At 42.2% G+C, this 15181-nt stretch overlaps 2 protein-coding genes across 4 annotated transcripts in view; both read right to left on the bottom strand.

Moving 5' to 3' along the window:
• Positions 1-138: 138 nt before the first annotated feature.
• Positions 139-7102, bottom strand: tcaim (T-cell activation inhibitor, mitochondrial). Of its 3 annotated transcripts, none has more exons than XM_022753361.1 (11): positions 7047-7102; positions 6400-6500; positions 5151-5283; positions 4863-5013; positions 4527-4782; positions 4127-4249; positions 3763-3896; positions 2750-2841; positions 2431-2663; positions 2225-2356; positions 139-1645 (listed from the first exon to the last, which is right to left on the bottom strand). In XM_022753361.1, exons 2-11 carry the CDS (start codon positions 6432-6434, stop codon positions 1420-1422), a joined length of 1515 nt encoding a protein of 504 aa, XP_022609082.1. In that variant the 5' UTR covers positions 6435-6500; positions 7047-7102; the 3' UTR covers positions 139-1419. The 3 variants fall into 3 exon arrangements, with proteins under 3 accessions (XP_022609082.1, XP_022609085.1, XP_022609083.1); XM_022753364.1 differs by having other exon boundaries at positions 3763-3860; XM_022753362.1 differs by lacking the exon at positions 7047-7102 and adding an exon at positions 6931-6991.
• Positions 7103-11793: 4691 nt separating this feature from the next.
• Positions 11794-15181, bottom strand: part of gpd1l (glycerol-3-phosphate dehydrogenase 1 like) — a 13220-nt gene continuing 9832 nt past the window's right edge. Inside the window, exon 8 of the mRNA XM_022753459.1 lies at positions 11794-13231. Within this exon, the coding sequence (XP_022609180.1) occupies positions 13135-13231 (97 nt within the window). The 3' untranslated portion in view covers positions 11794-13134. The remainder of the gene's footprint in view (positions 13232-15181) is intronic.

Here is a 15181-nt window from a genome sequence, read left to right as displayed (position 1 = left end):
CCTCCCCTGGAGAGGCCCGCCTCCCACTTTGAAAATATCTCTGTTCTATATAATACATTACACATAGATGGAGCACAGCTGGAATGTGGATTAAAAAAGTTATTACATGATTCAATCAATATTATCACAGTGTAGAGAGATTATTAATTTACATTTTTATCACTGAGTTTCTCAGGTGTTACTGAGAGTCAGAGTCAGGTGAACGTCAGAATGATCAGTCCAGTCTGAAATTAACTTTTTTTTATTAGAGAAGAATCAGTGTTTCACATCAGTGGGATCATTACAAAGTTCAGATGTGAGGCTGTGTCTGAAATCTCTCCATCACTGCTCTCTACCCTCTGTCTCCATGTCATGGACACGATGACCCCCGTTTTATAGATGTTAAAAGCACAGCTGTAGCTGTACAGTCGTCGGTGATGATGATGTTGAAATCTCAATTTACTGCTCAATACTGAGTCCGTTCTACAGGGAGCAGTGAATGATGGAGTGATGTCAGACACAGTTGGGATCACAGGAGAACTCCACTTCCCTGTGTGTGTGTGTGTGTGTGTGTGTTAACAGGAAGTGTTTCTAAAGACCAGTCCTGGTTAGTCTCTGACACAAAAAGGTTTCAGGTGCTGGATCCACCTTAGACCGTGACACTGTAGAAGGTTAGTTAATGTTGAAGTGATGAGGCCCCCCCTCAGTCAGTTTCATATAAATTAGTTATATTGACATGTATAGTCTGAGCTCTATAAAAACCTGAATTGGATTCTCCCACAGCAGCGATACTGAACTGAAGGGGATCAGTGTGCTTCAAATGAAGTCCTTCTGAAACCTCCTCCTACACCACTGAAACTGAATCCTGTGAAACAGACCATGTGGCAGTCATCCCTTTTCTCTGCAGTGATTGGTCAGGTGTGTTTCTTGTCTCTTCTACACATCAGTTCATTTGAAGCAAACTGAACCTTCTTCCTGTGTCAGTCAGAGTGATGACCAGTTCTGACCCAGGGGCTGAATGTGGTGCTTTAGTATTTCATTTATTTCACAGACTGAACCTTTAACAGAACCATTATTAAATCTTCCTCAGTACACGTCACACAGCAACAATAAATACTGACTTTGTCAAACAATGCGTCAGCCCCTGTCTGAAAACTGCTTCAGTCATATTGCACCTCTGCCTCTGGTTCCCACCTGTTTAGCTTGCGGTCGCTTCTATTTGGCTTTTCCAGCGGGAGGATAAAGTGCTTCTGATTGGATGAGCCCACACTGGTCAGTTTGAATGAACCGCCTAACAAAGGTTTCCCTTGAGAAGTGACAGGTGTGACTCTGCTGTGACCTGCAGACATCTAATAAACAGTTTACCTGCTGTCTCAACATTACACTGCTAAAAATACTGGACTGAGTCAAATCCTGCAGCTGAGACCGGGTCTCTCCAGCTCAGCTCTTCCAGTCCCAGGGGAGACACAGGTCCCCGTCCTGCATGACTGAGTAGAAGTGAGAGATGCAGACGTGGAGGCCCTGCATGAGGGGGGAGCGCTGCTCCACCAGCCTCTTACAGCACAGGATCATCTGACTTGAGCTGACACTGGGCTCCTTGGACAGACTCCTCAGAGACAGACTCTGGAGACACTGCTGCACCACAGCCTCCTCCTCTGCCTGCAGCCTGGACAAACAAACAAGTCAGAGTCAGTGACAGGTCACTTTTGTTCCATCAAAAACACTTGTACAGTCAGGGCTGCACATTATCGTTAAAATCAAAAACATTTTGGGACAGTTACCGACTGAAACATGAGAATTTTCTCCATTTAAACGTGTGAAAGTTGATAATAAGTAACAGGTTTGATCTGGGTGATTTATATGTGTTTTTTTAACTAGCAAAGTTAAGGTTTTAGCACCAGTGCAGAGTTAGCAGTCAGCATGCACAGTGCACACAGTTACAGACACGGGCAAAAGGTTAAGCAGACCCAGACGTAGTAACCAAGAGGTTGAGGCTTTTATTTTAAAAGATTGTGGCAATAAGTCTTTATAGTGTTGCCAGCCATCAACAAAATATTTCTTACAATAATGTATAACTATTAGTAAATCTGTGAGTCTCAGAGAAAGAAAAAAAAATTTTTTCTCGTCTCCTCTGTGAAAAACCATGAGGATTCTGGGTAATACAAGTCCAGTGAGAACAGGGTTTAGGAATCAGGTTCCAACTCCAAGACTTTATACTAAGAATCACGTGGTATGTTGGACTCACTGGTTTCTGCGCTGGGTGCGCTCTCTGGCCTCGGGGGCGTGGCTCTGGAGGAAGACCTGTAGCTTGGGGGGGTCACAGTTGGTGGGGATGATGAAGTGCCCCATCTCATGAAGACTGGGGTTGGAACGGTCACTGCGACGGACAACAAACAACAAGTTATATCTTATAGACAGTTGACAGCAGTGAGTCAAGATGTGACAGCTTACTTCTCCAGCAGCATGGTGAGCCCCTGCAGACTCCTGGGGTGCAGCCGCAGCCGTCGGGACATCAGGTTCTTGTGGAAGATGCTGAGGGTGCTGTAGTGCTCTGCAATGGGCTGAACTGGTCCCAGCCTCTCCAAGTGGACCACCTGAGTGCCACCCAGGAGGAGGCTGATCCTCTCCTTCAGCCAGTCTGTCTGCTGCTGCAGGCTGCGATAGCTGGGCAGCTGTTGAAACAGCTGGAGATACAGGCAGAGGAGGGGTCAGACAACAGAGAGGGACGCACATGGGTCATTTGACAGCAGGAGCTCTGCAGCTGCATTACTTTGGTCCACTGGTGATGAACATCCATGGTTCCCAACATCACGTGTCCAGAGGCGTTCATTCCTGACTGGTCAGCAAACACCACGGTGTGTCCTGCAGAGGAGGTGGAGGAACAGATTTAAGTTTTCACCAGCTTTACACTTTACTTCTCTGTTTAGCTGCTGTTGGACAGTAAAGTCCGTTTAGAGAAAGTGGACCATGGTTCAGAGGGAAGCTGTGAAACTCTCTGATGCTGAGCCCAGAGGAACCATGTCAGTGACAACTGGGGCAATTTTTACTGGAGCCCAAACTACAATGAGAGAAGAGAGCAATGTCCTCAATTCTGTCACTGCACAATTAAAAACACACTTGTCTAGAGTCTCACACACACCTGTACCAGCACAGAGGAGACCAATACTTCAACAACGGCACAATTAACGGTGATATTCAGATAAATATTAATAATCACACTCTTTAACATGCTTTCCTGTGTGTTGCTGTGTCTCTATGTTGCTCGGCAACCATTCTGCTAGATGTCACTGAAGAACTACATTGTTTGGTGGAAAAAAATAATTAATTAAAAATAAATTGTTATCAATAATTTATTGCATGGTTTTGTTGCTGTCGTTGATAATATGAAACCTTGAAGGAGAGTGATATACGCTACGATTGGACAGACAGACTGAGATTAGAGACATGGATTACAGACAGATGTTAGCACAGACAGATGTTAGCACAGACAGATGTTAGCACAGACGGATGTTAGCACAGACGGATGTTAAGACGGTCAGATGTTTGCATAGATGGATGTAAGCACAGTCAGATGTTACTATAGACAGATGTTAGCACAGACAGATGTAAGCACGGTCAGATGTTACTATAGACAGATGTTAGCATGAATAGATGTTTTCACAGACAGATGTAAGCAGTCAGATGTTAGTACAGTCAGATGTTAGCACAGATAGATGTTAGTATAGACAGATGTTAGCACAGTCAGATGTTAGCACAGCTGCCCTCTCCTCACTGAGACTGTACCTTGCAGGTTGATCAGGGCCTCAGGGTTCTGCTGGGACAGTCGGCTCAGACTCTGTAGCTGACAGCACCTGTGGGCGACTCCCCAACTGCGCTGCCACCTGCACCACACATCACCATGGCAACATGTACACAGCCTTTAATTAAAGATCAACAGTCCCAGTCATATATGTTTACTATTATTATAACTTTTACAATTCTGTAAACCAAAGCACACCGGCTCTGCTCAGCTGCTGATTACTGAGCCAAGAACAAGGCTCAGCATAATGTTCAGACAGGTGAGTACACACCTATAGGTAGACTACAGGTAGACTTAAATGTTGTTAACAGCTCTCACAGCACTTTCTCAGTGGAATAAGCAGAGTACCTGATATCAGCCAGATCAAATCTGTGACACAGCTCCTTCTTCAGTCTGTTCAGCTCCTCTCTCCGAGGAAGACTAGCACTGTGCTTCTTTGTCGCCTCAGGCTCGTTGTTTCTCAGCCACAAACTGACAAAGAAAAGGAAACATGAACCCACTCTGAGGAGACTGAAATCAACAAGTGGATCCACACAAGGAATCCAGTCTGAGACCATATCACTTACAGTATATCACACACTTCCCCATATACCTGAACAGCAGTCTGTGGTCTTAGAGGGCAGTAATGAGCTGAACCATTTCTAATAATTGATGCTCCCTGTCTGTACTGAGGTTTGATAAACAGCTCTACATTAGTCACTGCACGTGCGTCAGCTGTAGCTGCAAGCTGAGGTCCGGTCTTTCTCACCTGAGTGTAGGCTCCACCCTCCTGGCCTGCTGCAGCTCCTGCTCAGGGTCCCTGAAGCCAGTGAAGGTATAGTAGCTCTTATCCCATTTGATGGGTCTGTAGAAAGGCACCCCCGCCTCAGGTGGACTTTTAGCTGTCTCTGCTCTTGCTTTCAGTCCCTTCATGTGCTCCACAGGCAGGCTGCAGGACTTTAACACATTCATCACTGTGCTCAATACATCGTTTGTGTGCAGGGTGAAACTCACTGACCGGAACCCTGAGAACCAGGCAGGAGATTTTAGACTCCTAAAAACACAACTACAAAAATATTATGAGCAATAAGAATGGACACTGTACCTGAGGTGAGGAGGTCTGGCTGCAGGTCACTGCTGTCTTTTGTGTCCCTGACATAAAAGGTGAGCTTCATTGGCTGAACTGAGACTGACCCAGGCTTCTGCAGGTTCTCCAGGTAGCCATTTAGCCTCTTTAATGAGTTCTCATTCACTTCCTGTAAAATTAAATGTAACGCAGTGGGGTGAAGATGCCTCTTCCACAAACTATTCCACCAGCAAATCACTGCCAAGTTAAACTGTATGACATCCATTCACATTTCTGAACTGCTAAACAATCACATGAGAGACGTACCCGCTCTCTGGGATACTGACAGAAGAAGTCAGGATGGACAGCAAAATAAAAAGGTCTGAGAGCATTGACCGCATCTGCCCCTGACAGAGCTCTGAGCTGGGCCAGATGTGTGGCCACATGTTTCCTCTTCAGCCTGCACAGACGGAGATACAGAGGTTAACCGTTTATACTTCCATCCCATCTAGAGTGGAGAAGGAAGAGATGAAGTATTAGTGATACAGATCAGTGATCTCCTCCCTCTTGTTCTACCTTGTTCCTCTACAGGTGAACGTTGACCTATTTCTCTCTGTCACTTCCTGTTGCTACTTTATTATTCTCTACCATTTGATCTCCTTAATGGACTATAGTCAGGGGTGGGGGGGGTATTGTCACAGTTAGCGGTAAGATTATTTTGATTATTAATCAATCTATTGCTTATCTATCTATCTCTATTGCTTATTTCAAACTGTGATTGTCCAGTTTCCTGTTACAGTTTAAATCCTGAGTTTTAGTTTGTAACAGTGAGAGTGAAAATTTAAAAATCCTCTGACTGTGAGGCTGTTAAACTACAAACATCTGGCATTTTGATTTGATTAATTACTAAAGATTAACTAATCATTTTAGCTTGTGTTTCATACATAAACTCCTTTATTGTCAAATCCATGATCCATATTTTATTATTATAGATAAAGATGAACACTGGAATCTGATGAAGCACGGCGTTCTGGTAGAACTGCCTCCAGCTCAACACAAACAAGACAGAGAAGCTGGTGGTGGATTTTCTTGGGACTAGATATTTGGGTCACACCAGTGACCATCCAGGAAGTCGACAAAGCGGCCGTTCAGTCATACAAGTAACAGAGACTGAGGTCCTTTGAAGTCTACATGGAGGAGTCTGCAGCAGCTAAAGCTCAAACTGGACCGGACAAGACCATCTGGAGCTTTTAATAAGGCATGGCAAGTTTTATACTGTTAATAATAAAGGTCAGAATGTGTATAGTATTTTAGCTTTTTTAAAGTTACTGTTAAACACATGGTGATATTGAGTCATCTGATCAGTTATTATGTCTGTACCACAAACACTGAATCGATCTCCATGACATTTGATACAGACACTGACAAACTGATCCTGATTACTTTTCATGTAGCATCATCATCATCATCATCATCATCATCATGTCAACCTCAGCGCTTCCTGAGCTAAAAGTTGGAGCTGACACAGCTGCAGATAACACTCAGGTCGGTCTCACAACATGTTCAGCAGTGTTACCTGATGGTGCATCGCAGGAGGGAGTTGACAGACATAGCTGGTGCTGTTTGTCAGCAGAGGAGCGTTAAATCATGGCGTCAGCAGCCCGTCCATCAACGGTCCTGTGTCACAGGGAGGATTCACCAGTGTCACCAGTCTGACCAGCTTCAAGTGTTATTATTAGTTCAAACCAACGTCAGAGGGAAATTAATAACCCTGCTCCACACAGATAATTAAATCTTTAATGTTACCATGGTGATAACAGCACCTGAAACTAAACGTCCAGGATTAAGCAGCTTAGGCTGCTTTGTTTTTAGCTGCTGCGTTAGCATGTAGCTCTTTAGATGACCCACCATCAGCTAATCTAAACAGCTAGTTAACTAACCAAGATAACACGTAACCTCCCTGCAGAGGCTGGAGTGTCCTCGCTGGTTAGTTCAGGCTAGTTCAGGTTAGTTCTGGTTGGTTCAGGCTGTTTTCTCTGTGACTTCTACTCAACGACAGCAACAAAACATGGCTCCAGTTAGCTCCTGCAGTTAGCATGTCAGGTACCAGCAGAGAGGCTGCTCCAGTTGTCAGCGGCTAGTCTGTTCACCTGCTCACTGCTCGCAGGTTACAACTAACGGTGTTATTAGACCACACAGGTGACTCTCCGCCCTCACTCTCACCATGGAGCTGCTGGTCAGGTCCTTTAGTCCACTCCGGACCGCCCTTCTACTTCTTCTTCTTCTTCGGTGTCTCCTCTGACCAGTCTGCCGGACTCTGTGACCCCGGCTGGACTGGAGTGTGGCGGCAGACCAGTAGTGACAGATGTTTATGGAGGACCAAACATGCCATAATAAATACAGATATAAATAATTAAATATATAAATAAATGCATTAATTAATCAATTAATTAATGCAATAAAACGCTATTTCTACCACGGAGAATTAGGGTCACATTGAGGAAAAAAAAATCTGAAATTTCGAGAATAAAGTCATAATATTACGAGAATTAAGTTATAATTTGAAAATTAAATCATAGTTAAAGAAAAAAGTAATAATATTATGAGAATAAAGGTGTAATATTAAAAGAAAAATTCATATTTAAATAAAAAAGTCGTAATATTACAAGAATTAAAAATGTAAAACTTTGAGAGAAAAAACATAATTTTTAGTAATATTACAAGGAACCAATCAAACAGGTGAAAGGACAATCAGTGACAGCCTGAGCTGCTTCTGGCAACTGCTGTTTGTCTGTCTAACAATAGAACTATTGTTTTACAGGAAGATGATATAATCTTTCTCAACTGCTTACAATTGAAATGGCTCCACCTTGTACAACAAAATCAACAGTTTTGATCACCATCAGTTTTGATGGTGGCTTTATTGTGAAGTTGTGGTTTGTATAAAATGTTTGTATTGAATCTGTAAAACACCACTTCTACCACTATCTGGGTCAGATGCTCATCAGTGACATGTTTTAAAGAAATGTGTTTTTTCTATTTTATAAGAGGCACAAAGATTATAATATAGAAATAAGAAAAACAAGCTCCAGTTTGAGGTTATTTTTGTTTTTCATTCATCTTCAGCCAGATCACAGTTTTGATGCTTAAAGTGATTAGATATTAAAATGAATAATATTCTATCCTTTGAGGTACTCCAAAGTTTATTTTACCTGTACAATCTCTCTGACATGGTAAACACTATCATCTTAATGTATTAATATCATTCATTCATTCATATTGCTAAGTTTTATTTCATGCTTGTGATGAGACACATTGAAACATCGTTCACTCGTCCTCTATACAAACCTGATTATAATCCTGCAGGGAGTTGGACAGTGTAGATCTGTCACAGGGTGAACAGACACACAGTCATACTCACATTCTCACATACAGTTTTTAGATTTGGTGTAGTAATAACATGAAAAATATCATGTTATAACATTAAAAGGATAAAACCAGTTTGTTTTGTGGGCCAAAGTGTTTGTAGCTGTTCTGAACTGACACACCTGGAGCAGCCTGAAGAGTCTGCCATCACAGAGAAAGGTAAGATGTGATCAATCGTACAATTTCTCCTCAAAGACATGCATGTGTTGTTCCAGTGAAAAGTACAGAGGCAACCAGGAGGCTTTCAGACTGGAACATTGTTGGATGGTAAAATAAGTCACATGACGTCAGCATGTGTTCCACTAACTGAAGAGTGAAGGCCAAAAGCCACTGAAACAAGCAGGTGGAGATGGCTACAGAGCATCACCAGGCACGATACCGCATGTCTGTCTGTTTATTTAAGTTTTTTCTCTTTTTTTTGTAATAATCTTTTTATTGAGGATACAACAATGAATATAGAAATATATGATTACAAGTGTCTTCCTTTTTTAATGGCAGGAACATCCCCCAGGCCATGAGGTACACAATATACACAAACACTGTCACTTTATAAAAAATAATAACATACTAATACTAAACTATAACGTATAAATAAATATATCAAATATAAAAACCATATAACATTCAAATACTTATGAATATTAATTTGTAATAGCTAACAAATGGATACAAAGTGAAAAAAGGAAAATTATATAGAAAACCTAAAGAGTAAATAAAGAAAAAAATGTATAAGAAAAAATAAATGAAGAAAGAAGAAATTTGGGCATGGAGGGAGGGAAGGTGTGAGGAGATCTATGAAAGACTTCCATTTATGGAAAAAAAAGTGCCTCTCACTGAGAATATTATCTTTTCTAACTTAAGAAAATACATGACATCCTCAAGCCACAGAAATAGATTGAACCATAGGAAATTTCCACTAAAGTGAAATACGTCATCTTGCCAATAGCGAGGTAAAGGGTAATACTGTAAATCTAAATGTGAAGAATTAAAATGGGAAGAGTCAATAGAGACCCAAAATATCACCATAAATTTAAATTCATATGAACCTTTTCACTTTGTTTCTCATAGAATTGGAGGTTTATGTACAAAAGTAGTTAGACCTCAAATTAAATCTGAGAGTCATTATTTCATTTAATCCAATGTGCTGCGGAGCCCAGAGATTAGGATTAGTGAGGATAGTTGTTTATTCAGACCAGGACTCATTATCTCAAACATCACAGGCAGGAAACATCAACTTTATTTAAACAGAAAGACACCAGGATCCTCTTTACTAATGTTACAGTCCAAATCATAGAAAGGCAAAATCAGACTGAAGTAACATCAGTTCTCTCTCATGGTGAAGACCTTCGACCCCTAAAACCACAGTGTGGAGAGTTTGTACATAGTTATAGTATCTGTTATATTTTTCAGTTTTACCAGGTCAGATCCATGTGTGTGTGTGTGTGTGTGTGCGTGCGTGCGTCTGTAAGTGCAGTTAGAGCAACACTAACCTACAGTGAGGATGGACTGTGACATGAAACATGAAAACACAAACAACTGTAAGAACTGAAAGCTGCCAATCTGAAGATAATCTGAGCTCTGGTCTGTCCACATGAGACGGTGCTCGCGAACTTCACGTCATTCACCTCCACCAACCAGTCAAGATGTAGTTCACATGCATGTCCGTCCGGAATAATAAAGTAAGGTAATATACTCAGCAGCACAGAAGACCGAAACAGTTAAAAGGTGGACATCAGGGTCAGTGTCACCAGTTCAGGATCTGACCACAACCGCTCCTTCTGTTCCTGAGTTACAGCATTCGCTAATGACCAGAGGTGTTTTTGCAGAACATTATGCCATTGTGAAGTTGACCTTTGACCTTTTAGATATAAAATTTCATCACTTCATTTTATCCTATTAGACATTTGAGTTAAACGGTGTCATAATGAATCTATAAATTCTTGAATTGTGGCCAAAAGGGTGTTGTGTGGGGTCACCTTTCTCAGACCTTTAACCTTTGACCTTTTACCTCTGGCCACCAAAATCTGATCAGTTCATCCTTGAGTCTGAAGAAGCTTGTGTCTGAAATCGCTCACTCATTCACTCCTCTACTCATCATCGCGGGAGTCCTGTGAGGAGGACTGTTCCATGACCATCGGCTGCGCACTACTTTTCATGATGCATTGTGGGATACTACGCGTCCACTATATAGAGTATACTGATATAATAATACAAAATGGTGGACTCTCTGTACAGTGGACTATAGTGGGAGTATGAGTGATTTCAGACGCAGCCTTTGTGATCGTTTGTGGCTAATTTGAAGAAGTTCCCTCAAGGTGTTAATGAGGTATCACGGTCACAAGAATGAGACTGACCCTGAAATAAAACCTCTGACTACAGCTGTCACCGCTCAGTGAAGCAGTGAGGAGGAAGTGAACCCTGTTCCAGACCCTGCACTGTGAGGTGAACAGCAACAGTCACTTCACTAAACTGTAAATTAAGAAGCACCTGGGACTGTTTACCACACAGTGACCATGTGGCACTCTGGTCAACAGCTCTATGAGGAAACTTGAACAAAACAAAAAAATCACTTACATACAAATGAGCTCCATACAGTCAGACAGAGTTAGACAGTTGGCAACAATCAGGAAGCTTAAAGAGAAACACTCAGAAATATACTGGATATATTTCACATGGATATAATGCTGGTTTACCAAAACATAGCGCAGGTTAGTGAAGTCACTCATCATCTTCCATAAATACTGTATGTCACCCATTTAAGAAGCAACAGATTTGTAGAGCTCCATATCTTTTCTCATGTACAATAGGATTTATGAATATTTAAACACACCTGTCTGTTTACCTGAGAGAAAATATCTGAATACCAAGATACTGAAACACAGTAACTATTCTTCACAACGCACTGTTCACTGCTGATGGTGCTGAGCAGGACGTGACTGCAGGGCGTCAGTGTCATGCTGGTGTCTGCAGGCAGGCTCTTAGCAGCTGGTAGTTTTAATTGTCTCAGGTAATTAACAGCATCTGCCTGTTGATATGTGAGAACCTGACGACCACTGTACTGTCGCAGTGACAACACACAGGCTCCACCTCAACATTTGGTCACAAACCAGGAAATATATGTTATCAATAAGGGTTCAGGGTGAGGGCGCCATCTTTCATTAACAAGCAGACATAAAGGAGACACCTGCAGTTACAGACTACACCAGCAAAACCTGTATATAAACACTATGACTGTCACCAGAGTGTATCTTACAACATCAGTGGAGTTCAGTCTGAGAGGAGAAATGGAGCTTTTTCATCCCACTGACTGACCAGGTCATGTGACATTTAAAGGACTCTTCTGCTTTATTACTGATCGGGTCTAAATGTTGCAACTGGGGCCGTAATTTGAATCAGTTATGATAAGACTGTACTCACCAAGTTAAAAGCTGTAAGAACTAGATTTACCACCTCACGGTTGTATCCCTCCGCCAACCAGACAAGTTGGACGAAATATGGTCACAGTCTCTCCTTCCTGAGTTACATCACTGAATCATGGCCAGAAGTGTTTTTGCGGAACATTATGATGTCACAGTGAGGTTGACCTTGGACCTTTTGGATATAAAATGTTATTACTTAATTTTATCCTCATAGACATTTTAGTTCAATTGTGTCATAATTAGTGAATGAATTTGTGAGTTGTGGCCAAAAAGGTTTGGTTGTGTAAGGTCACAGTGACTTTGACCTTTGACCTTTGACCACTAAAATCTAATCAGTTCATCCTTGAGTCCAAGTGGACATTTGTGCCAAATCTGAAGAAGTAAATCATGGCTCTGCGCCAACAGGTGTCCTAATGAGCAGCGTGTACAGTACCACGCCCTGGATTCAGCTTCCATTCATGTTATTAGTTCATCTGTGGTGGGAAACAGCAGCAGCACATGATGCTGTCTATCAAACTGTAATAACACATGTTTGTTGTTGATCCTGAGCTCTTAGCTGGCAGCTAATCTCAGGAGCTAACGTCTGTGTTTGTGTCTGACTCACAAACCTTTAAACCTGTAAAATGAGTTTGTATTCAGGAAGCTGGAGGAAACTCAGAGACCCAAAGAGCTTCTACAGCCGGACATGACCGACAGTCAGAAAGGTCAAATCCACAATCTTCCTTTAACATGGTGAGTACAGTCTTATTAACGTTACTGATGTCAAGACTGTGAGTAATAGCTGTAATAGAGGACGTCCCGGTGGCTCACCTGGGAGAGTGCGTATCATTCAGGTTCACTCCTCACAGCAGCGGCCCGGGTTCCAGTCCCACCCGTGGCCCCTCTCTCTCTCCCTGACCCTCCCGTCTCCCTGTCACTGTGTCCGTCAGATTAAAGGCAATATAATGTCCAAAAAATGATTGTTGTTGTAATAAACCAGACTCATCCTTTAAAATGTCAACAGCTTGATGTTTTGTGCTGTTTAACCACAGGGTGGCGCTGGTGGATTTGAGTTCAACGTCTGAGGAGCACCATGTGAAAATACCAGCCAGGGGAAGGTGGAGATCGCTGTAAATGCTTTCCTCCAATCAGAGACCGGCTTCGACAGATACAGGAAATAATGAGAAGTGTCAAATATCTACCGTGCAGCACTGAAACGCACGTCTGCTCTGTTAAACTACACGTTTGGATGGAGGAGGTCAGCAGACCCGACGACTGAGAGCAGTTTCCTCTTTTGTACAAACAAATAAAAAAAACTGTTGGATTCTGGCAGCTCTGGTTTTTGGTTTCCATTGGTCCACATTAGTTTTAGGTGAAATGATGACAGGCATTATCTTTTCATGCTGAGTGAGGCTAACTTGATGTTAAACTGATCTTGGTGTGAACATGAATCCCTTCAGCAGCGTCTGTGGGACCCACCAGGTGGATCACATGTGCTCCGGGTGGCTCTGCAGGCAGGAGATCATCTCGTTGATCGGCCTCCCCTCGAAACAGATCTGGTAGACCGCCGTGAAGAGCGGGAACCTGCAGAGAGGAGGGACAGAGTCAGACCCCGTGCTGAGAGGAAGAGGAGCAGACAGTCAAAGCCCCACCCACTATGTGAGGCCCAGTTTATATTATTGATATATAATAACCAGCTGGTCACACTACAGTTCATCTGCACCATGGCTGCAACTAATGGTTATTTTCATTATCGATAAACCTGTTGATTATTTGTCTGTTTGTTTGTCAGCAGGATTTCACAAGACGTTCTGAACTGACGCTCTGGGCCTGGAGGAGGGCTGGGTCCTGGTCCAGAGAAGAACACACTACATCTTGGAGCAGATCTGGATCATTTACTATGAATTTGAGTTTTTTTCTCTTAAGTCTGGTGGAAGTTGTTTGACAGTGATCCTGTGCTCTCTGAGTGCTCTTCTAGTTTGATTAATCCATGTATTGTTTAGTGCAGTGGTTCCCAATCTTTTCCAACTCATGGCCACCTGAAAATCTCTAAAATGCTGGAGGCCCACATCCGACCCCGTAACAATACGGAGCACTTTTTATTTTAACGATAATGATCAAACATTCAGGACTGAACTGAAAGCTCAATTTTTCTTGTCGATTCACCATCTCTTTCCTTTTAATTCTTCCTCTTGCTAACCAGCTATCTGTTTTGATACAAGAATCAATGAAAGGGGTTTTTAAACATTATTAATCTTTATAAAGATCATTTTAAACATTTGAAAGCATTACTTATACAAATACAGAAATATATTTTTTATACATATAATTACATCCTTTCACCAAAATTGTACTGTTTTGCAAACGATTTGTCAGCCAACTTGCAATACCTTTGTGGCCCACCAGCGGGCCCCAGTCCACAGGTTGGGAACCGCTGGTTTAGTGAATAAAATAGTACAATAGTACAAACACCATCTGTCTGTCACTGTCACAGATTTTCAGTTAATGACAGAAAACTGTGAAAAACAGAAGAACTATCGAAATCACAATTTGGCCGAGTGCAATATCCAAATCACAAGAGCTGCAGTTTTGACAAAATCTAAATCACATCATCATCAAAATAATCCCAATATAACTGTTTTGCATATTGTTCATCCCTTATAAATATTTTGAACAATTTCTCAATAATTACAATTCGAAATTTTTTGACACTTTATTTCAGCGTTAACCCACATAAAAATAACTGACCAAACATCATAAATAGTTCACTGATCGTTATGGTGCTTCTGGTTTGTTTCATCTTCACACAAACAAAAATGTGACATGTTTTTATCTCCACTGAACGTGTGCTGAACGTATATCTCTAGCTGAAGTGACGCCCAGAGGTTTGGCTTCCCTGTGAAGCCGCCTGGTGACAGCAGACTGATAAAATGTGGTTCACTAAGAAATAGATCCAGCATGTAGGTTTCAAACTCTGGACTGAGCCTGGCGAACTGTTGCACCCGCTCCCAGTCTAAAGTCCTGACTTCAGCTCGGAACACACAGACATGAGACTGAGATCCATCTGACCATCTCACTGTCAGCAAGGAAACAAATGAAGCTTAGTGTAAGCTCAATCAGGAGGACTATCTTTACGCCTCAGTCTCAATCACAACCCTTTTCTCTCTCACTCCCTGTAATCAGCTGATATGGGCATCATTGGTCAACCTANTATAAATATTTTGAACAATTTCTCAATAATTACAATTCGACAAATTTTTTGACACTTTATTTCAGCGCTAACCCACATAAAAAATCCGTCCTCTCTCCTGCTATCAGCTTTCATTTCAGGCGGATGCTGCGACCCTCCTCCTCCCCTTTCACCTCCTGGCCTCATGTCCAGCTCCTAGGCTGAGCTCATCAGAAGCCATTCCTCATCATCCAGATCTTCATTTCACCACCAGGACCACCACCGGTGTCTAGACCCCAGGGGGGGATTTCCTACACAACGCACAGCATCTTCCCTCTATTCCAATATGATGACATCACAACGGG

Source organism: Seriola dumerili, unplaced genomic scaffold (assembly GCF_002260705.1).
Source record: "Seriola dumerili isolate Sdu_G_001 unplaced genomic scaffold, Sdu_1.0 BDQW01000191.1, whole genome shotgun sequence".
NCBI lineage: Eukaryota > Metazoa > Chordata > Actinopteri > Carangiformes > Carangidae > Seriola > Seriola dumerili.
This window is presented reverse-complemented; position numbering and strand designations above follow the sequence as displayed.